This window comes from Rutidosis leptorrhynchoides, chromosome 6 (assembly GCF_046630445.1).
Source record: "Rutidosis leptorrhynchoides isolate AG116_Rl617_1_P2 chromosome 6, CSIRO_AGI_Rlap_v1, whole genome shotgun sequence".
Taxonomy (NCBI): Eukaryota; Viridiplantae; Streptophyta; class Magnoliopsida; order Asterales; family Asteraceae; genus Rutidosis; species Rutidosis leptorrhynchoides.
In genome coordinates, this window is record NC_092338.1 from 38,203,155 (window position 1) to 38,227,371 (window position 24,217).

The 24,217-nt window shown below is 35.1% G+C and overlaps 1 protein-coding gene across 1 annotated transcript; it reads right to left on the bottom strand.

Annotated features, from left to right (window-relative positions):
- Positions 1 to 16,483: 16,483 nt before the first annotated feature.
- On the bottom strand, positions 16,484 to 20,524 carry LOC139853560 (uncharacterized). The gene is made up of 2 exons (XM_071842948.1): positions 18,979 to 20,524; positions 16,484 to 17,544 (listed from the first exon to the last, which is right to left on the bottom strand). The coding sequence occupies exons 1-2, from the start codon at positions 20,522 to 20,524 to the stop codon at positions 16,484 to 16,486; spliced, it is 2,607 nt and encodes an 868-aa protein (XP_071699049.1).
- Between the last annotated feature and the right edge of the window lie 3,693 nt (positions 20,525 to 24,217).

Consider the following 24,217-nt stretch of genomic DNA (forward strand, 5'->3'; position numbering starts at 1 on the left):
AAATGTACAAGATACAATCCAAGTGGTTCAAATTATTGATGAGAAACGTCTAAAAATGACAAGAGTACAAGTTGCGGAACGCAAAGTACAAGATATTAAATTATACGAAAGGACGTTCGGAAATCCGGAACTGGGACCTGAGCCAACTATCAACGCCTGACGCAACGGACCAAAAATTATAAGTCTACTATGCACAAGAATATAATATAATATATATATAATTATATAAAATTATATATATTATATTATATAATTAAATATAACGTCGACAAGCTAGCAAACAAAGCAATTGGGCATGGCCAGACTGGCCATGCGATCGCATGAGATTAACACTGAGAACCCATGCGATCGCATGGGCCTCAGGATCAGACCACATCTATAAAAGGCAACGAGTTTTGGCCATAAAAAATAGAATAAGAATAATACTCCTCTAATAATAATAAATATATATATATATATATATATATATATAATATAGTATAGGGTAGTTTTATATTAGATTAGTTTGAGTTATGTAAAGGTTATTTTACGGGTTTTAAAGTCGAAGCTCTGTCCGTGTAACACTACGCGATAAATAATCAATGTAAGCTATGTTCTCCTTTTTAATTTAATGTCTCGTACTTAAGTTATTATTATGCTTATTTAAGACGAAGTAATCATGATGTTGGGCTAAAATGCTAAAATTGGGTAATTGGGCTTTGTACCTTAATTGGGGTTTGGACAAAAGAACGACACTTGTGGAAATTAGACTATGGGCTATTAATGGACTTTATATTTGTTTAACTAAATGATAGTTTGTTAATTTTAATATAAAGATTTACAATTGGACGTCCCTATAAATAACCATATACACTCGATCGGATACGATGGGCGGGATATTTATATGTACGAATAATCGTTCATTTAACCGGACACGGGAATGGATTAATAATCTATGGAATTATTAAAACAGGGGTGAAATTATGTACAAGGACACTTGGCATAATTGATAACAAAGTATTAAAACCTTGGGTTACAAGCAGTCGATATCCTGGTGTAATTATTAAATAAAGTATTAAAACCTTGTTACAGTTTAAGTCCCCAATTAGTTGGAATATTTGACTTCGGGTATAAGGATAATTTGACGAGGACACTCGCACTTTAAATTTATGACCGATGGACTGTTATGGACAAAAACCAGACGGACATATTAAATAATCCAGGACAAAGGACAATTAATCCATGGGCATAAAATTAAAATCAACACGTCAACCATCATGGTTACGGAAGTTTAAATAAGCATAATATATTTTATTTCATATTTCATTGTACTTTTATTTACTCGCTATTTTATTTAATGTCATTTATTTATTGTCATTTATTTTTCGCTACTTTAACTATCGTCATTTATATTTTGCATTAGGTTTTAATTGTAACTTAAAATATAAAATCGACAAACCAGTCATTAAATGGTAAACCCCCTTTTATATATTATCAATATAATATATTTTGTACAAATATAATTGTTTAAAAATATAGTGTGCAATAAGCCCGCTCCCTGTGGAACGAACCGGACTTACTAAAAACTATACTACTCTACGATTAGGTACACTGCCTATAGTGTTGTAGCAAGGTTTAAGTATATCCATTTTGTAAATAAATAAATATCTTGTGTAAAATTGTATCGTATTTAATAGTATTTCCTTGTAAAATTTAATAGTATTTTATACCCCTTAGCTTTAACATCAAGTTTTTGGCGCCGCTGCCGGAGACTCGGCGAAACGCTATATTTTTAATATATATATTTGTATACATATATTTATATATCATTTTTAGAAAAACAATAAAAAAAAAAAAAACTGGAACCCAGACCCATGCGATCGCATGAGCCGGGTGTTGTAAAGCCATGCGATCGCATGACCTGATCTAACACTCCAGAAACCCTATTTCAGCATTTATTACGGGGTATTATTTATTATTATTATTATTATTATTATTTAGGGTTATTTATAATAATATTTAGTTTTAGTTTTAATTTAATTTGTAATTTAAGTTTTAATTAGTTTTATAATTATAAAAAAATTAATACTTTTATAAAATATATAATATAAAAATAATATTTTTATAAAAATTGTAATTTTTACAACTTTTAGTATATTTTTATATTTTGTTCCTTTTTAATTGTTTTTAGCGTAATATTTGTATTTTTCGTTCATATTTAGTTTTAAGACATAGTTTTTGCCATAGTTATTTTTACTTCTAGATTTTTAGGCTTTGCCGTAAAATCCCTTAAGTGCTTTTTCTTTAGACTAAGATTTAGGTGCTTTAGAATTTTGCGACGCTGTTCTAAGTTTTTAGTTCCTTTTTAAGATATTGCCATTTGGGATATAGTTTTTGTATTAAGCTTTAAAATTTTTAGACGCAACTTTTAATTTTTAGTTTTTAGTGCCTTTTTAAGTTTAGACGCGCTACTTTCTTATTTTTATTTTTCGACGCGCTATTTTTTTATTTTTATTTTTCGACGCGCTCTTTTTCTTTCTTATTTCTCGACATTCTAGTTTTAGGACATAGAATTTTTTCTACTTCTTATCTAAATTTCTTTAAATTACGAAAAATTATTTTAAGCGGTTAAATTGATAGACATCCAAATTTTCTGCTTCGTAGTAATAGTTGGATTTGTTAGTGGCTGAGTTGTGAGCTTCCGATTTAAAGGGTTCTGGCTCCCTGCTACATCTTTTGGCTATTCGAAACGTGGGCAAAAGCAGAAAAGTCTATTAATTTGATAACTTTAAATAATTTTTATCTTTTTATAACTAATAGGATAATTAGTGAATGCACCACATTGTAGCTAAAATTTGGCCATCGCAATAAAATGGAAAATTTTAAAAACAAGGCCTTGGAAACTCTTTATGACATCCGAAATCAATTTAATCAATACTCTCAAACGGGTGTTGATGACAATTCGTTCGGTCAATCTTGGATCATGAATGACGAAACAATAACTGGTTGTGAAATTTGTGGAGATTATCACTCAACATGGGAATGTTATTATTACGTTCCTATGAAAAATTATGCACCCATGGAACCTGAATGGAATGATTATGAAGAATACAATTCAAATTGGGATTATTCCCAAGAATATATCCAAATTCAACAATCAGAAGACGAGGAGAATTATGTGTCTGAAAATCTTTTAGACAATATGAAAATCAAACTCGAAGAACTCGATGCTCAAAATGAACAAATGAGAGAGTTTTTAAATCGGCAAGCTGAAACTCTATCAGATTACAAACCTGTTAATCTGAGGAGTATTGTGTAAGAAAATCTCATATCATCGAATTTTAATGAATTCGAGAGCTCCGAAATCACCAATTATCCCGATGATACTTTTTATTCAGCTTTACCAATTTCACAACATATCGACACATTAGCCTCTACCGACGAAATCAACGATCCATCAATGGATGAAGAAGAAGAAGTAAGGGTGACAAATTGGTACTCTTGGAAAAACGATAACGTTGAAAATTTTACCCCCAAGACCAAAATGGTGGGACCGATTAATGAAGAAGAATTTACTTTGATCCCGAAATTCACCATTCCACAACCTTCCAACCCAATATTCTCAATAGACGAGTCATCTACCAAAGATGAACTACAAGCTGTAATAGATATTGACACCTCAAATTTCACCCAATTAGGTAATAGAGGTGAAACCTTTAATCCCGAGAATAAAAGGAAGGAAATGTTAGGAATTGTTCACCCTATAATATGTATGTCGGTGTATATCGATCCATTTGACCAAGAACCAGAAAAGAGACATATCTATTTACTAAAAGCTACACTTAAGAAAGAATTAAGTAGTGACGATCGGGTGGGTCTAAACTTTAAACCCATTGATATATTTTATACCATCCTAGATGTAAATAACTGGCTCACTATTCTAATTCGTGGAACTTATTCTACCGACTTCACATGTCGTCAGCTAAGTTTGGGGAAGTCTAACCCCACTTAACGTTAAATTAGGGGTTCGAGTTAGTGCATAACTCGTTAATAAACATGCATAATAAATTAGGGTAAAAGACGCATTTTTAAAGATTAGCAAACAGTTCAGAAAAGCAACCGTTTTTGAAGAAAAATATGTGTGATAAAACAAGAAGGAATGAACGATGAGGCGCGCCATCTATCATTCGACGAGCTTTGTAATTACAAACTGGGTATTTTTAATCATTTTTCTACACTTATCACCCTCGTGAATTTATAATTATAGTCTGATTTCATGCAAATGAGGGCATTGCATGATCTCAAGTGTGGGGAAGGGTTATAAATTCTCTCGGGTTTATACTTGGCTTATTTTCTAAATTTTATGAAAATTTTAAAAAAATTTCAACTAAATAAATTCAAAATCATGTTTATACATATTTATGAACGATGAAAATTAGGTGTTAATACCGAAATTATCGTTACCTCGGAAAGGACATAAATTGAGAAACACCCTAAAACGATTGAATTCATTTAAAATGGAATAAAGGAGAATAAAAAGGCAAAGAAAGAAACTAAGTGTGGGGAGAATGTACCAAGTTATTCAATTAAAAACTATCTATCACATGTTTCTGTAAAGTTATTGCAGGCGCTTTTGTTTTGGACTAAATTAATTGTTTTACCCGATTTATTGTAATACATTTGAAAGAAAAGATGGATCTACACGATGAATCAATTCCATTATTAAAAGGAAGTAAAGTCTTTCGAAAAAGAAACGCGCTTCTTGATTTAGGTCATGAAGTTGTCGTCCAGACCAGCTGTAGGTTGACGAAAAATCTAGAAAAGTCATCACTAAAATTAGCAGGAAATCCACGGACCTCAGCATCAAACAGGGTCGCCAAGTGGTCAGACTTATCCTAACCATGAGAGGATATGTCTCGTAAAATGGGGAGGGCGCCGTGCAAATTAGCTTGATAAGACTAATGAATCAGACCCCCAGAAAGGATAATCTCCTTAAAAGATTAAAAATCAGCTTTTAAGCCTGATATTACTCAATCCTTGAGATTGACCTTAAAGATTGAGAATTCAAACTCATGGAATTCAATGATATCTAAACTCGAGCTTGAACGAGAAAATATTTTGATCAAATTACAAACCGATTTGTTTTCTGAAAACCCATTTTCAATGCGTTCATTACCATTGAACGTAAAATCCTAGGAATTCACCTGGAATTCATTAGGTCACCTGAACCAAATCGGGTGTCAACCGTAAGAACGGTGGTTGCATAGCATGGTCAAAGACAGGACCTTGTGCCAGACCGAAAAACTACAGGGTGAGCTTTACTATTGCTCCTACAAAGGATAGTAATTGCATCCGACACGTTTTAGACCATGAACAAATGCATGTCATTAGACATTGCCTTAACAGTTTCTTGTTCATCGCTTTCCTTTACAACCGGACGGTAGTTTGCCGAAAGGTAATATACGGGACAAGTAAACTGGACGTGTTGCTTTCCTAATACAAGGTTAGCAAGTGGGTGACACAAAACCGCAAATGTTGAGCTAAAATTTTCAAATATGAAACCCACAAAACCCACAAAAATATTTTGCAACACTGGTGAAGGGTTATTCCAGAAAACTTGTCTAGGGTAAAATCTAGCTTGAATTTTCAAAAGATCAAATGTTTTCATAAAGATCCAATTTCTTTAAAGGATCTAAATTTTCATAGTCATGTGGGACTATAAACCACATCGTTACTACCATTGTTTATACCGCCGTATCAAAATCACTGATGTACAAAGTGTGAAGAATAAAGAAGTGATTTGTGTGATGTATTATTTCAAGTTCTGTATTGCTTGAGGACAAGCAACGTTCAAGTGTGGGAATATTTGATAGTGCACCAAATGAACATATATTTAGTATCAATATCCTTTCAATATGTAAAGTTTTTAGTTGTAATTATTCTATTTTTAAGTTGTAATCGTTTAAATAAATAAGTGCGAAGACAAAAGGCGAAAACGACGATTTGAAGACGCAAATGACCAAAAAGCTAAAATGTACAAGATACAATCCAAGTGGTTCAAATTATTGATGAGAAACGTCTAAAAATGACAAGAGTACAAGTTGCGGAACGCAAAGTACAAGATATTAAATTATACGAAAGGACGTTCGAAAATCCGGAACTGGGACCTGAGCCAACTATCAACGCCCAACGCAACGGACCAAAAATTATGAGTCTACTATGCACAAGAATATAATATAATATATATATAATTATATAAAATTGTATATATTATATTATATAATTAAATATAACGTCGACAAGCTAGCAAACAAAGCAATTGGGCATGGCCAGACTGGCCATGCGATCGCATGAGATTAACACTGAGAACCCATGCGATCGCATGGGCCTCAGGATCAGACCACATCTATAAAAGGCAACGAGTTTTGGCCATAAAAAATAGAATAAGAATAATACTCCTCTAATAATAATATATATATATATATATATATATATATATATATATATATATATATATATATATATATATATATATATATATATATATATATATATATATATATATAATATAGTATAGGGTAGTTTTATATTAGATTAGTTTGAGTTATGTAAAGGTTATTTTACGGGTTTTAAAGTCGAAGCTCTGTCCGTGTAACACTACGCGATAAATAATCAATGTAAGCTATGTTCTCCTTTTTAAATTAATGTCTCGTACTTAAGTTATTATTATGCTTATTTAAGACGAAGTAATCATGATGTTGGGCTAAAATGCTAAAATTGGGTAATTGGGCTTTGTACCTTAATTGGGGTTTGGACAAAAGAACGATACTTGTGGAAATTAGACTATGGGCTATTAATGGACTTTATATTTGTTTAACTAAATGATAGTTTGTTAATTTTAATATAAAGATTTACAATTGGACGTCCCTATAAATAACCATATACACTCGATCGGATACGATGGGCGGGATATTTATATGTACGAATAATCGTTCATTTAACCGGACACGGGAATGGATTAATAATCTATGGAATTATTAAAATAGGGGTGAAATTATGTACAAGGACACTTGGCATAATTGATAACAAAGTATTAAAACCTTGGGTTACACGCAGTCGATATCCTGGTGTAATTATTAAACAAAGTATTAAAACCTTATTACAGTTTAAGTCCCCAATTAGTTGGAATATTTGACTTCGGGTATAAGGATAATTTGATGAGGACACTCGCACTTTAAATTTATGACCGATGGACTGTTATGGACAAAAACCAGACGGACATATTAAATAATCCAGGACAAAGGACAATTAATCCATGGGCATAAAATTAAAATCAACACGTCAACCATCATGGTTACGGAAGTTTAAATAAGCATAATATATTTTATTTCATATTTCATTGTACTTTTATTTACTCGCTATTTTATTTAATGTCATTTATTTATTGTCATTTATTTTTCGCTACTTTAACTATCGTCATTTATATTTTGCGTTAGGTTTTAATTGTAACTTAAAATATAAAATCGACAAACCAGTCATTAAACGGTAAACTCCCTTTTATATATTATCAATATAATATATTTTGTACAAATATAATTGTTTAAAAATATAGTGTGCAATAAGCCCGCTCCCTGTGGAACGAACCGGACTTACTAAAAACTATACTACTCTACGATTAGGTACACTGCCTATAGTGTTGTAGCAAGGTTTAAGTATATCCATTTTGTAAATAAATAAATATCTTGTGTAAAATTGTATCGTATTTAATAGTATTTCCTTGTAAAATTTAATAGTATTTTATACCCCTTAGCTTTAACATCACTCTTCCGGAAAGACGTCAGAGAATTCATTCACGATTCGCATGTCATTCACACTCTCCTCCGCTGATTCTAAAGCCTTCACGTGCGCTAAAACAACAAGTCGTCCTTTCTTCATGATCTTCTGCGCTTTCATACAGTTAATGAGGTTCAGCTTCGTGTTACATCTCTCTCCATAAATAGTCAATGGCTCACCGTCTCCTTGTGGTATACGAAGAGCTTTATCTCCACAGATAATGTTGGCCTTTACTTTGGTCAACCAGTCCATACCGACAATCACGTCAAAACTCCCCAATTTGATAGGTATTAAGTCAATTGCAAAATCCACACCAGCTATGTTAATAATAGCTCCTCGTCCAATTTGGTCAACTTTCTCAAGTTTCTCATTGGCTACTTCTACTAGTATATTCTCTTCTAAAGGCACTAATAACCAATCTATCTTAGAGCAAATGTTTCTACAGACATAGCTTCTATCGGCACCAGTATCAAATAGGACAGAGGCTAATAGATTGTTGATAGTGAATATACCTGTAACCAAGTCGGGGTTCTCACGTGCATCCCTCGCATTAACGTTGAAAGCTCTACCACATGGTGGTCCGCCGTCCTTCTTTTTATTGGGACAATCATTCCTAAAGTGGCCCTGCTGTCCACACTCATAGCATTTCCTTGGCCCATTTTGGTTTATTCTCACAGCTGGAATGGGAATCTTGCCGTTCTTGCCAACATGCCCGATCCTGTTGCACTTTTCACAGACCACATTACAGTACCCGGTATGATGCTTGTAGCACCTCTTGCACTGCGGTAAAGTACCCTTTTAGTTGGGGTTCGAGCTAGTGTTCGGGTTGGGGTTCCTTCCGTCGTTAGGCCTCTTAGCGGGGGTTTGTTCATAGGTTCTCCCCTTATTGTTGTAGTCCCACTTACGCTTCTCACCACTGGCTCCCGATTCAGATTTAGCCTTTTTCGGTACTTTGATGATAATTTGGTTCATAAGGGTATGCGCCATGCGCATAGCTGCCGGGACGTTGGGTGGATTAGAAGAGGTGACATTCCCCTGAATGGCCTTGGGAAGTCCCCACAAGTAGCGTTCCATTCTCTTAAATTCCGGGGTGACCATCGTGGGACACATCAGCGCTAATTCCAGATACCTACGGGTGTAACCATCAAGATCGTTGCCTACAACCTTTAACTCCCAGAACTCAGCCTCCATCTTCTGTATCTCTGTCCTGGGGGCAGTACTCTTCGATCATGGCCCCTTTGAATTCTTCCCACGGAATGGCATAAGCCTCATCAATACCCTTAGCTTGAGCCAGTGTGTTCCACCAGGTTAGGGCACCGTCTGACAGCGTACACGAGGCATACTTGGTTTTGTTCGCCTCTGAGCAGTTACTGACGCGGAACATAGCTTCTAATTTCTCAAACCACCTAGTCAAACCAACTGGCCCCTCAGTGCCACTAAAGTTGTGGGGCTTGCAGCTTTGAAACTCTTTGTAAGTGCAACCGTTCTGGACGTTCTGGTTAACCGGTGGGTCTGGGGGAATGACATTTGCCATGGCTGCGGCTACTCGTTCCACAATCATTTCCTCGATCTGTGCTGCTGTGGGTACTGCTCGTCCGTTTGCCATTGCTCTTCTAAACAAAAATTTTGACTTAAGTCAAAATCCAGCATTTAATATATAATAATATAGTATACAACGCATGCCAATTAAGTAACGCAACCAGGTACAAATACCGCAAAACCAACATACAGTAACGTAAATAGAACATTGTGCAAGAATTAAACAATATAAAGTTTCATTCGTTAATAAAGAGTTGCATACATTCGCATAGGTTCGTACAATACATAAGTAAAACATGAACTACAAACGAGATTACATAATGAAATCTACTACAATGCCCTATGGTGACGGTGGGTAAAGGATGTCCATTACGTGGGACATCTAGTCCTCGAGCTCAGTTACCCGAGCACGGAGGATCTCCACCTCCCTCGTCAGTTCCTCGACAGAGGGAGGGGCTGGCAGAGCAGGCGGTACTGCTGGTGCAGGTGGTGCCGGTGGTGCAGATGGTCCAGCACCAGAAGTAGATGCTGCATAGCGGTAAGGCTTACACACGAAAGGATCAGCAGGGTAAGGCACAACCCGCTTACGGGCGGTAACCCTACGACGCTGACCATGTGCGTTAGTGAACGCTCGACCTCCGTTGATCCCCGAAATAACGGTGCCATCGAAACGGTACCGCTTCTTCGGCGGGGTGGAGGGTGGCTGTACAGGTGCATCATCAGGGTCCTCCTTGTCGGAGTCATCGTCACTAGAGTCATCTGTGGATGAGTCGTCGGATGATGAATCGTCGAAAACAGCTGAAGGTGGCGGCGATCGGCGATCGGTAGTCATGATCCGGTATCTGAAGGGTGGGATCGGTATGACACGTCCATTAGGAAGGCGTCAGCACAAATGGTTTTGCTCATTACGGAACGAAACGTCCCCGTATTCCCCGGGAATCACAACACCACCGGAGCGGGGCTGTGGTTCCGAGGGTTCTGGGGCAAGTAGAGCTGGAATCTCCGGGGGGTCCTGGGCTCCGCCTGAGGTAACCACTGGGGCAGGCGTATGGCTGCTGGTTCTGGAGGATGAAGCGTCAGGGTCACTGGTTAACGGGTGCTGTGTGTCGGTAGCAGCAGTAGGTGAGGCGGCTGACGAGTCTGAATCGCTGCCCAAAATGATGACAGGTGGAATATCCGACATCTGAACAAGGAAAAATAACTTTTCCATGTCAGTAAGTCATAAAGCAAGCACGTATTAGGCACTACAGTAACCTAGCATGGCAGTAATAATAACAGTGCTAAACAGAAATAACATGTGAAAGCAGATAATAATCATGCAATAGCGAAAATAAGCATACAACAAGTTCGCATGGCACTGAAGATAAGTAATAGCATGCAGTAAGATCATACAGCTGAAAATGTAGACAAAAGCATGTAGTAAGTTTCGCAAAAACAAGTAAACTAGCAAGTTGTAGATTAGTCCTATTAGTGAATCCTACTTGGGTCAGTCTAGACTCACTAATGCAACCTAATTCCCTACAACCAATGCTCTGATACCAAATGTGACGCCCCGTACAAAACCATCGTGTACGATTCGTCAACAACAGGATCTTTACACGGTTGAATACTACATGCTGTTTGAAAACCAGTTTGCATTCATAAAAAGATAGCGCGCATCCTACGAATAGGAGCATAAACATAATTATTTGACCCTAAGGTCGTTACAAAGCCATTGTTTGAAATTAACATAAACTATGAATGCAACAGAAAAGTTCCATGAATGAGATATCTCTAGTAATGCAGCGGATAACTAAAACAGCAAGTCCTTAACAGCAAGACATCAAATCTAACAGCATGATAGCAAATCTAACAGTGGAAGCAAGAAACCTCTAGGCACCTGAGAAATACACGCTTAAAAGTCAACACGAATGTTGGTGAGCTATAGTTTAAGTTGTAACAGTAACGTAAAATAGGCCACGAGATTTCAGTGTAACAAAACAGTATGAAAAGTATATGTATAACCGTGGGCACCCGATAACTAGACTTAACATTTATAACCCCCTGAAAGTACACTTGGCGAGTGCGTATGTTCATGAACTATTAAACACCAGTTAAATGCTAGCGCGACTAGCCCGAGTGGGGATGTCAAACCCTATGGATCTATATCTAAGATTCGCGTTCACCGGTTCAAAAACCAATGACTTAACATTACCGTGCTAAGGGGAATGTTTATGATGTTGTATTTCAAATAGATCTTGTACCAGAATCTACACCAATAGCTCGTGCTCCTTACAGACTCGCACCCAGCGAGATGAAAGAACTATAAAGCCAACTGCAAGAACTATTAGAACGTGGTTTCATTCGACCAAGCACATCACCATGGGGAGCTCCTGTTTTGTTTGTCAAGAAGAAGGATGGTACATTTAGGTTGTGTATTGACTATAGAGAGTTGAATAAACTTACCATCAAAAACCGTTATCCACTGCCGAGAATTGATGACTTATTTGATCAACTACAAGGCTCGTCGGTTACCAAGTGTTCACCATATGAATGATTTTTATCTCTACGTATGTGATGTATATTGAAATATGAAATCTTGTGGTCTATTGTTACGATTTGATATATATAGGTTAAACCTGTAAGTCACCAACATTTTTGTTGACGTTTAAAGCATGTTTATTCTCAGGTGAATACTAAGAGCTTTTGCTGTGGCATATTAAAATAAGGACAAGATTTGGAGTCCATGTTTGTATGATATTGTGTAAAAACTGCATTCAAGAAACATATGTCGATGTAATATATTTCTATTGTAAACCATTATGTAATGGTCGTGTATAAACAGTATATTTTAGATTATCATTATTTGATAATCTACGTAATGCTTTTTAAACCTTTATTGATAAAATAAAGGTTATGGTTGTTTTAAAAATGAATGCAGTCTTTGAAAAACGTCCCATATAGAGGTCAAAACCTCGCAACGAAATCAATTAATATGGAATGTTTATAATCAATATGAACGGGACATTTCAACAAACACATCTTTTGAGATGTATACGCTTGATAATCGGTTTATACTAAATCTTGTGGTTCAAAACATACTTTATACATACACCTATGATTTCACTAACGTTTTTCGTTGACAGTTTTCTATATGTTTTCTTAGGTTCATACTTGGCTACTTGATACATGCTTCCGCATACTTTGAATACTTGCTTGGGATCAAGCATACATGCATACGCTAGTGATAGCACCTTTGGATTCAAACTTAAAGCATACATACTTACGCTATTTATAGCAACCGTGATTTTAAACTAATTATGTCGCAAGTTATTTCATTTATACTTTATAACTTTTGGAAACTTACTTGTTGTCAAATCGTTTGGTTTACTTAAAACTTTGCAAGTCACACACGTTTCAAATGAATGTGACATAATATTGGTCAAACGCGTCTCATTTAGGGACTACGGCCACATAACGGGACCTAAGTTAAAGACGCCGTCAATGATGATTTTGCCGGGTCGTTACAGGTTTGGGGTATCATAGTGAAGAAAAGTTTCAATTCGTAGAATTTGAGAGTGGATTAAGGAGGATTGGTTAACATCCTCCCAAATCACTATAAATCCTTGTGTTTGTGCACTTACGTTCTTTACATACTTGCATTAACAAACACAAATGCTTCCACACTTAAAAATTATCTTTTAACGGCTAAAGATTTCGAAAATGTTTTAAGAAACCATTAAGTAACTATTCACCCCCTCTAGTTACTTACAAGTTTTCCTTGATTGTTATGATGAATCGTAATCTTCAGCATCACATCGGAATTTGAAAACATAGTATTAAATAAGTTGTGTAGTATGACATTGTCGACTTATGAATACATTTTGAAAGTGAATGTTTTCTGTATGTTTTCTCATTAATCCACGAGTTACATATATACATGTCAAAAGATAAGCTAACTCCCCTCTATTTTAGGAACCTAACTATCCTATAATTCTATATTGCTATTTTGTGACGCCCCGTACAAAACCATCGTGTATGATTCGTCAACAACAAGATCTTTACACGGTTGAATACTACATGCTGTTTGAAAACCAGTTTGCATTCATAAAAAGATAGCGCGCATCCTACGAATAGGAGCATAAAAATAATTATTTGACCCTAAGGTCGTTACAAAGCCATTGTTTGAAATTAACATAAACTATGAATGCAACAGAAAAGTTCCATGAATGAGACATCTCTAGTAATGCAGCGGATAACTAAAACAGCAGGTCCTTAACAGCAAGACAGCAAATCTAACCGCATGACAGCAAATCTAACAGCGGAAGCAAGAAACCTCTAGGCACCTGAGAAATACACGCTTAAAAGTCAACACGAATGTTGGTGAGCTATAGTTTAAGTTGTAACAGTAACGTAAAGTAGGCCACAAGATTTCAGTGTAACAAAACAGTATGAAAAGTATATGTATAACCGTGGGCACCCGGTAACTAGACTTAACATTTATAACCCCCTGAAAGTACACTTGGCGAGTGCGTATGTTCACGAAGCATTAAACACCCATTAAATGCTAGCGCGACTAGCCCGAGTGGGGATATCAAACCCTATGGATCCATATCTAAGATTCGCATTCACCGGTTCAAAAACCAATGACTAAACGTTACCGTGCTAAGGGGAATGTTTATGCCGTTGTATAACCCACACACATATAAAGTTTAAGTACTCGTGCCTAGTATGTAAAATGTAAAAAGCGCATGTATTCTCAGTACCAAAATAGTGAAAGTAAAAAGGGATGCTATAACTCACAGTGATAAAAGCGGTAAAGTCGGTAATGAAAGTACGCAAGTAGTAAGTCGGTCCGAAAGGTCTTCAACCTAAATCAAAGGTTACTAGGTCAGTAGGTTGTCCTTATAAGTTCTAATAGTGTATAAAATAAGTTTAAGTGTCATCATCATCATCATTCATCATCATAAAAGCTAAGTAAGTTCCCCAACAGCTGACCAATTTTCAGAACCTAACTCGTCTTCATTAGACCGTGGCGACGGTTTAAGTACGAGTAGGTCAGAAATTTCAGCACAACGTTAATAGGGTGTAGTGACTCTCGGAGGGCCATAAATCCTAAACCGTAACTCGGATTAAGACGAGGTCTAAATGGGAAATCATTTAATCGAACCGAACTAACTAAAAATCAACTTTTCAGTAGCCCAGGTGGTCTGATCAGATACGAAAATCAGTGGAAAAGTGCTCCGGTAGGGTTCTTGGTGCTTGATGCTCATCATGGTTCTCATCCTTGATGCTTGTAGCTTTAAGTGTACAACTCGTTGATGGTTTAGCATCACTTTTGACCAAGATTCTATCATAAATACACAATATGTTAAGACCAAGTGGTAACACAACTCATTTAAGAGTCTTAGATGGATGATGAACCAAGGTTACATCATATCCTTAGTCTTAACACAATTACAAGTCCGATTTACAAACAAAGTTACAAACTTTACATCAATCAAACAAGTATGAACATGATCTAAGTTAAATGAAGTGATGGAACCCTAAGATAGAGAGCTTGGATCCCTTTCACACAATTTATAAGGTCACAAAGCTAGAAAGCTTGAACCTTTAGTGTTCTTGAAGATCTTGAAGCATAAAGCTTGGATCTTTAAGTTTCATGAAGACCATAAACATAAGTTTTGATCTTTATAAAAAAACAACAAGATCATAAGCTAGAAAACTTAGATCCAATAACAAGATATGAAGATTCAAGCTAGAAAGCTTGCATCTTGGTTGTTCTTGAAGATCTTGAAGCATAAAGCTTGGATCTTTAAGATATATGAAGATAACAAACAAAAGTTTGAATCTTTTTAACAAAACAACAAGAATAAAGTTAGAAAAATATAGATCTACAAAGTTGGTGAAGATTCAAAGCTAGAAAGCTTGAATCTTCCATGTTCTTGAAGGATTCATGCTTGAATCAACAAGATATAATCAAGATCAAGGCTAAAGAGCTTGATCTTCCATAATGATGATGATATGCCACGAAAATGATGAAGGAAAAGAAGAAGAAAAAGAAAACTTACAAGTAATACAAGAAAGGAAGGAAAGAAAGAGCAAGTGTGTGTGAGAATCAAATGAGCAAGTGTTTGAATGAGAGGTAAATGGCTAGTATTTATAAGCAAAATTTTGACATGGATTGATGACTTGGAAGGGCCTCTTGGCCGTAGGTTTTAAGGGAGAGGGGAGGAGACACCATTTTGCTTTTTGGTTAGTGGTTGTCTAAAGCATGTACTTATGCTAGAATCCCATGTAACAATATGGATAATCCTTATCCAAATGCTTGTATGACTCACTAATTAATTTATTTTATTTATTATAGGTCACTAGTAATAATACTTGAGCTAATTAATTGGGCCACTAGCTAGTGTAGGGTGGGCTAAGGTCTAATAAGGTAGAAAGTCCAACAAGACTAACTATTGTGATCTAGTAAATAATTAATTAAAATTAAGCATCCAAAAGCTCAAGTAATTATTATTATAAAATAATTACTATTGTGAAACGTTAAGTAACACTAACGGTTATAAAGGCTTCCGTTGAACAAGTTAAGTATCCTACGTACTCTAAGGCACGTTTTAACATATAAATGGAAGTAAACCACGTATATCAAGTTTCCAGAGTATAAAGTAACACAGTACGCACAGATACGCAGTTTCGCAAAAATACAAGGCACAAAAGCAAGTCGAAAAAGTCGGGTCGTTACATATTTTGTACTGCATACCAATTCTATTTGACCACAACAGACTTGACTATAACAATCGTGATATATAAAATTACAAATGTTACTGCTATTTGACAATTGTTGACTCTATTACGCCCCCGCAGTCGAAGCGTTCTGTGGACGAATGCAAAGGCTGGATCTAAATTCCTCTAATAACACCCGTGGTAAGCCTTTAGTGAAAATGTTAGCTATCTGAAACCTGGTTGGAACATGCAAAATTCGAACTTGGCCTCGAGCCACTTTTTCCCGTACAAAATGAATATCAAGTTCAATGTGTTTAGTTCGTTGGTGTTGCACCAGGTTTCCAGATAAGTAAATAGCACCGACGTTATCACAGAATACCAGTGTTGTTTTGTGAATTGGACAGCTTAGTTCTACTAATAGGTTTCATATCCAGCAAACTTCGACCACAACATTAGCTACACCCCTATATTCGGCCTCCGCACTTGAATGAGATAAAATTGGTTGCCTTTTTGAAGACCAAGATATTAAATTATCGCCGAGATATACGCAATAACTGGACATCGAACGCCTAGTGTCGGGGCATCCAGCCCAGTTGGCATCAGTGAACGCCACGAGATCATCTAACGAAGATGGCGTGATATGTAAACCCATGGAAATCGTACCTTGTATGTCTCTGATGATTCCTTTTAGAGCATGTACATGAGATGTATAGGGAGCATGCATGTGTAAACAAATTTGTTGTACCGCGTAAGAGATATCCGGTCGGGTGAAGGTTAAATATTGAAGTGCCCCGGCTAGGCTTCGATATAGCGTTGGTTTCGAGTAAGGAACCCCAACAGTTGCACTTTGTTTACCTAAAGTATCTACTGGTGTAGCACAAGGATTACACGATAACATGCCTGCTCGTACAATTATATCATTTGCATAGGCTTTTTGCGTTAGAAATAGACCTTGATCAGTACGTGATACAGAGATTCCCAAAAATGAGCTTAAAGGGCCTAGATCTTTCATTGCAAATTCCTTACCCAAAAGTTCTAAAAGTGTACTTCGAAGTGAGTGAGATGATGTTACAAAGATAATGTCGTCAACATATAACAATAAATATGCCGTGTTGTTTCCATGACGATAAACGAATAACGAGTGATCATCTTTGCTGTTTACGAAGCCAATAGTAGATACAAAGTCGGAAAAACGTTGATACCAAGCGCGAGCTGCTTGATTGAGGCCATATAATGAACGTTTTAACAAGCATACATGATTCAGTTTGTTGGGATCACGAAAACCTAATGGTTGGTGCATGTAAACGATTTCGGCTAAATGTCCATGTAAGAAGGCATTCTTGACATCAAGTTGGTGAATTAACCAATTATTGGTAACGGCAATGTTGAGGACCGTACAAATAGTAGCGGGCTTGACCACGGGACTAAATGTTTCATGACAGTCAATGCCTATTTGTTGAGCGCGACCGTCGCCTACTAATCTAGCTTTGTATCATTCAAATGTACCATCAGAGCATGTTTTGTATCTAAAGATCCACATAGATCGGATAACATGCATATGTGATTGACGAGGAACAAGAGTCCATGTCTCATTATCCAAAAGGGCCTTGTATTCATCGGTCATGGCACGGAACCAATTAGGATCGGAAAGAGCGTGTTTTGGATTAGAAGGAATAGGAGAGATAGAGGTGGTGGCCGAGAGATTGAAAGGTACTTTAGGTTTGACGATACCCGCTTTGCTTCGTGTAGTCATAGGATGAGTAGTATTAGTGGTAATAGTAGGAGTTGCATGTAAGGAAAAGAGGTTGATTGGGTAGGAAGAGAATTCGAAACAGTAGGAATAGAGGGTGTGTTTGAATTAGTGAAATTATTTGCAGTGGATGCATTTATCGGATTATCAGTAGTATTTGTTGAAATATTAGAAGTGTTTGGTGGACTAGTGTCATGAGGTGACATAGTTGGGCTTGTTGGGCCAAATTAAGAGGGTGAATCAATCGTTGGAGTTGAGTTGGTGTTAACAGAAGGTTGGAGTGGAATAGAAGTGATAGGATTTATGTGATTAAAATAGAGAGGATGTAAGTGATTTGTGAGGAAATGGTATTGTTGATCAGTAGACGTGTTTGTGGTAGCAAAGGGAAAAGTGTTTTCATCGAATACAACGTGACGGGATATTATAATTTTATGTGTAGTTGTATCATAACATTTGTATCCGCGATGGTCTTTGAGGTAGCTTAGAAAGACACATGGTTTAGAGCGAGGCTCGAGTTTGTTAATAGTAGAAGATGGTAAGAGCGGATAACAAAGACATCCAAACATTCGAAGTGAGTCATATGATGGAGTGTGATGGTAAAGAAGTCGAGTGGGAGATAGATTATGAGAGTTTTTATGTGGAAGAATGTTTAAAAGATAAGTGGCGGTTTCAAGTGCATAGATTTGCGGGTACATATGAGTGTGCGAGAATGGTACGCATGATGTTATTAATTGCTCGAAGTTTGCACTCAACTTTTCCATTTTGTGAAGAGGTATAGGGACAAGAGAAGCGAAATTTCATGCCATTTTGAGCACAGAAAGAGTGGAAATTATGGTTGTTATATTCGGTTCCATTGTCGCATTGAAGTGTTTTGATATTTTTTCCGAACTGAGTTTGTATCATCATATGAAATTGATTAAAGATTGTATAAACTTGTGATTTATTATTTAGGGGTATAGTCCATATAAAATTTGTAAAGTTGTCAAGCAATAAAAGATAGTACTTATGACCACCACTACTAGTGACCGGGGAGGTCCATAAATCGCTATGAATAATATCAAATGGAGCTAGAGTATTAGTAGACGATGAATAAAAGGGAAGGCATATATGTTTGCCAAAAATACAAGATTGACAAAAAGTACGTTTATTGCTAGAATTGTAATGAATACAATGTTTATTTCTAAGAGACTTTATGATATTTGCGCCGGGATGTCCTAGGCGTTTATGCCATAAGTCTTGTGAAAAAGCTGAAAATGTGAAATGATGTTGTGGTGGCAGCAATGAAGAAGGCTTGAACGGATATAGCTCACCGGTGCTGTTGCACCGCATTAGAGGGGTCCCCTTCGGAAAGTCCTTCAAAGTAAAACCAAACGGGTCAAATTCAATAGAGATTTTATTATCAGTAGTTAAACGGCGTACATATATAAGATTTTTAATTAAACTAGGAGAATGAAGGACATTTGAAAGATAAAGTGGTCGAGTTGGGTTGATGGAGAGAGTATTTGAGCCGTAGCCCAAGATGGGAATTCCGTGGCCATTACTGACTATAATACATGAAGATAACCTGTTTGGATAATAAGAAGTAAGATTATCTTGATTAATTGTCATGTGGGAGGTGGCACCCGTGTCCATGTACCAGTTTTCATCCGGTGGATTGAGAGTCATTGTGTGCAATGCTTCTTCAATGTCAGTGGGAGTAGCAGTCGAAGCAACAGAGTTGGCATATTGATATTGTGGACGTGGGCCTAGTATTCCAGGCTGATTTTGGTTGTTGTTGGGCCTAGTCCAATTAAAAGTCAGATATGGACATGGAGGAACAACCCAAGAAGGATTCTGCCATACATTTGGCCCATAGGCCCTTTGAGGTGAATTCTGGTAATTAGGGCTTGGACTGTATTGATACTGGTATGAATTACAACCTCTGCCATGAGATGAATTGTGACGACCTCGATTGTTTCCTCTAAAATTGGGATGACCACGATGATAATTAGGGCGATTGTAAGCTTGAATCGGTGCTGGAACTTGTGGCGGTGGGTTGTTTGCAGAAGCAATTAGTGCAGTGTTAGTGGGTGTCACTGATTGCTTAGCTTTTCTTGTTTCCTCCAGAATTAGCATCGATCTGGCTTCAAAAAAGGATGGCAGCTTTTTGGCGTGTGCTAGAAGAGATCCGATCGTATCATAATTTTCACCAAGTCCTGTAATTAACTGAAGAACGAGGCGGTCATCTTCAATTTTTGGTCCGACATCACTGAGTTGATTAGCTATGTGTTTCATCTCTTGACAATAGGCTGACATATTTGAGAAGTTTTCATGTTTGGTGTTTGCAAATTTGGTAGCAAGATGAACTGCTCTTGAATGTTGATTATCATGAAAAATGCCTTTGATTCGATCCCATGTCTGTTGAGCTGTTGAACCAGGAGAAAGAATATTGAGAAGTAATTCGTTGGATAGAGTGCTGTATATCCAGGATAGAACAATTGCATCAAGCTTGTTCCAATCTGCTGTAGATGTTTGAAAGTTGGTTCCTGCAGGTGTGGTAGATGAGGAGTCATCTGTGGATGGAATGATGTGGTCAAGAACATCAAATGCTTGACAATGGATCTTAAATAATTCTGCCCATGAAGAATAGTGGCTTGTATTTAGTTCAAGAGTGATAGGGATAAAAATTTTTATGTTGCTCACAGTAATAGCAGGGTGAAGACGAGCTGCTGCCATGGAGAAGGAGATGAAGATGTGAAAAACGAGATTGTTTGGAAGGGTTTGAGGATTAGTGTCCTGATACCATGAAAGTGAATGTTTTCTGTGTGTTTTCTCATTAATCCACGAGTTACATATATACATGTTAAGAGATAAGCTAACTCCCCTCTATTTTAGGAACCTAACTATCCTACAATTCTGTATTATTATTTTGTACTGCATACCAATTCTATTTAACTACAACAGACTTGATTATAACAATCGTGATATATAAAATTACAAATGTTACTGCTATTTGACAATTGTTGACTGAAAGTGAATGTTTTCTGTGTGTTTTCTCATTAATCCACGAGTTACATATATACATGTCAAGAGATAAGCTAACTCCCCTCTATTTTAGGAACCTAACTATCCTACAATTCTGTATTGCTATTTTGTACTACATACCAATTCTATTTGACTACAACAGACTTGACTATAACAATGGTGATATATAAAATTACAAATGTTACTGCTATTTGACAATTGTTGACTCTATTACATTTATATTCATAACTACCTTCCACTGGATTCACCATTGGAGTCCATTGGTCTAAAATTTACATAAATATAGAAAATTTGCTTAGGGCCGAATGTTTTTGTGAGAAAGTCGAAGGCTGTGGTCGTGTGAGGTGGAATAGGGAGTAGGATCTTGTATTTTTTTGTGACGACCCGAAAATTTCCAACCAAATTTAAACTTTATCTTATTATGATTTCGACACGATAAGCAAAGTCTATTAAACTGAATCTCAAAATTTTTGTACTGTCATTTGACCTTTGACTATTTCCGACGATTCACGAACAATTATGTGTAAACTAATATGTAAAGATATATATAAATTTAAATATAAATATAAGTGTATATATAATATTTTAAATTAATAAAGTACACTTTAATCATTTGAATTAAAATGTAAAATAATAAATAATATAAGTAAGTTATTATCATATGAATATATATATAAATATATATATATATATATATATATATATATATATATATATATATATATATATATATATATATATGATAATATTATAAATCTATATATATGTTTTCTATGAATAATTATTATTATATTATAAGGTATAAATATTAAGCATTCAAGATATGTATATATATATATATATATATATGTATATATATATATATATATATACACATATATAATATGTAATTATTAAATTTCACGTGATTAATAAATTGCAACATTTATATATTAAGATATAATGTTATATTAATATTACTATATTTACTAATATTAATATTAATATCAATATTAATACTAGTATATTATTATTTAATATAATATATAGAATTGATACATCAAATTTGTTATATCATTATAATTAGTAATAAAATTATAACTTTAAGTTATTATGATTATTTATCTTTATCAATATTATTAATAACATTAGTATTGTTATAGATATATATATATATATATATATATATATATATATATATATATATATATATATATATATATATAACAAACTATTATAATTATCATTAATAATATAATTATTATCATCTTTATATGATTATTAGTAATATTATTATTAATATCATTATTATTATTATTATGGATATATTTATTTAATTATTAATATTAATATTATAAAGTAAAGAAATCAAGAACCTGGTACGTATCTGTTTTCATATATCATCGAAATTTTATTATTTTTTTGTTTTTGTTTCCTTTCTGATTATTGATGTGCATCAACATCCTAATGGCATCAAATCCGTTAGACATCACTCTCCATATGATTTTTTTATTTTATTTTCTTTTATTTGATTCTCCTTGTCTGGATTTTGTTACGAGTCACAATCAACCTTTAATACAAAAAAAATTGATCGAATATTATGTACTAGCTCAATTACATTCTATAAAGATCAGTGTTTCAATTCAATTTGGGATGAAACACAGAAAAATCCATTTAAAAAAGTTGATATCCTCTCTTATGAACACTTTTTACTCAAAACCCGATTTTGTATCAAATTTCAAAAACTGTAAATGCAGTTATGTTAGAATCCATCCACTTAAACTTTCTGAAAAGTTTCAAATCACAATTTTTCATATCAGGCTCGAATTTGAGAGTCAAAGTTAAATAATAAAAAGTCAACTCGTTTGTTCATCCAAAAATTAGAAGTCATGTTGATGTTTCTGGTTAAATTGATGATTTGTATAGTTTCAGTGAACAATTTGCAATCTTATTCGTGTTGTAACAATTGTCTAAAACTTTCTCAAAATCAAAATCAATTTTTTTTTAAAAACCGTCGACGAACAACATCATGGTTCCTTTTTTTTTTTTTTCCTTAATCCAGTTAATCAACTAATTGTTTTAGAGTCGGATATTAAATCTTAAAATATATGTCATAAGTGTTATTGATAATGCTAAAAACAAACATATATTTCATAGCATTATCCTTCAAGAAAGACAAGCTTTTGGTTGCAATTGTTCTATTTACAAGTGATATTCGTTTAAATATTAAAAGGTGAAGACAAAAGACATATTCGACGAATTGAAGACGCAAATGACCAAAACGCTAAAAAGTACAAAGTACAATCCAAGAGGTTCAAATTATTGATGAGAAACGTCTAAAAGTTACAAGAGTACGAGCCGCGGAACGCAAAGTACAAGATATTAAATAGTACGAAAGGACGTTCGAGAATCCGGAACCGGGACATGAACTAACTATCTACGCGCGACGCAACGGAGCTAAAACTACAAGTCAACGATGCACATGAATATAATATAATATATATAATTATATATATTATATTATAAATATTAAATAATACGCAGCAGCCACGTTTTGGAAGCATTTGGACCAGTAGAAGGTGGCCACGCGATCGCATGGCTATGAAGGCCTAAACCCATGCGATCGCATGAGATACTGTACATGGCCAAGTCTATAAATTGAACGAGTTTTCTGACGAATTGGGTACACCATAATATACATCTTTTTCTATCTCTTACTCTCTCAATATATATTTATATTTATTAATTATAATTTTAATATTAAGTTAATAATAATAAGGTTATAGTGGCGAATGTTTTAAGTTTGTAAGTCGAAATTCTGTTCGTGTAAGGCTACGCGATTAATACTCATTGTAAGTTATGTTTAATATTTTTAAATTAATGTCTCGTAGTGTGACGATCGCTCCAAATCCATATGGACGAACACGTCATTCATCGATTTCATTGCGAGGTATTTGACCTCTATATGATATGTTTTGTAAACATTGCATTCTTTTGAAAAGGCACACCATAAATAAATATTTAAATCAAAGATTTTCGACATCTGATGATTTCTACATATAGACAATCACCGTAAATAATAGTTTACAATAGTACTTCCATTGACAATGCAGTCAAAATAAGATACATGGTGATGATTTGGTGAATGCAACGTTTCCTTGATAAATATGCCATGTAAGACTCCATGCACATAGCTTGTCTAACATATAAGCAAACAGCGGAAGACTTCTAGGGAACCTGAGAAAAAACATGCTAACAAGTGTCAACACAAAGGTTGGTGAGTTTATAGTTTTAATGTTTCGCATAATCTGTATATAAAGGTGGATCACAAGATTTCAGTTGTTTCATCCAGAAACGTTTATCAAAATATTCTACAAGATTGAGCACCCTGGTAACTAAACTTTA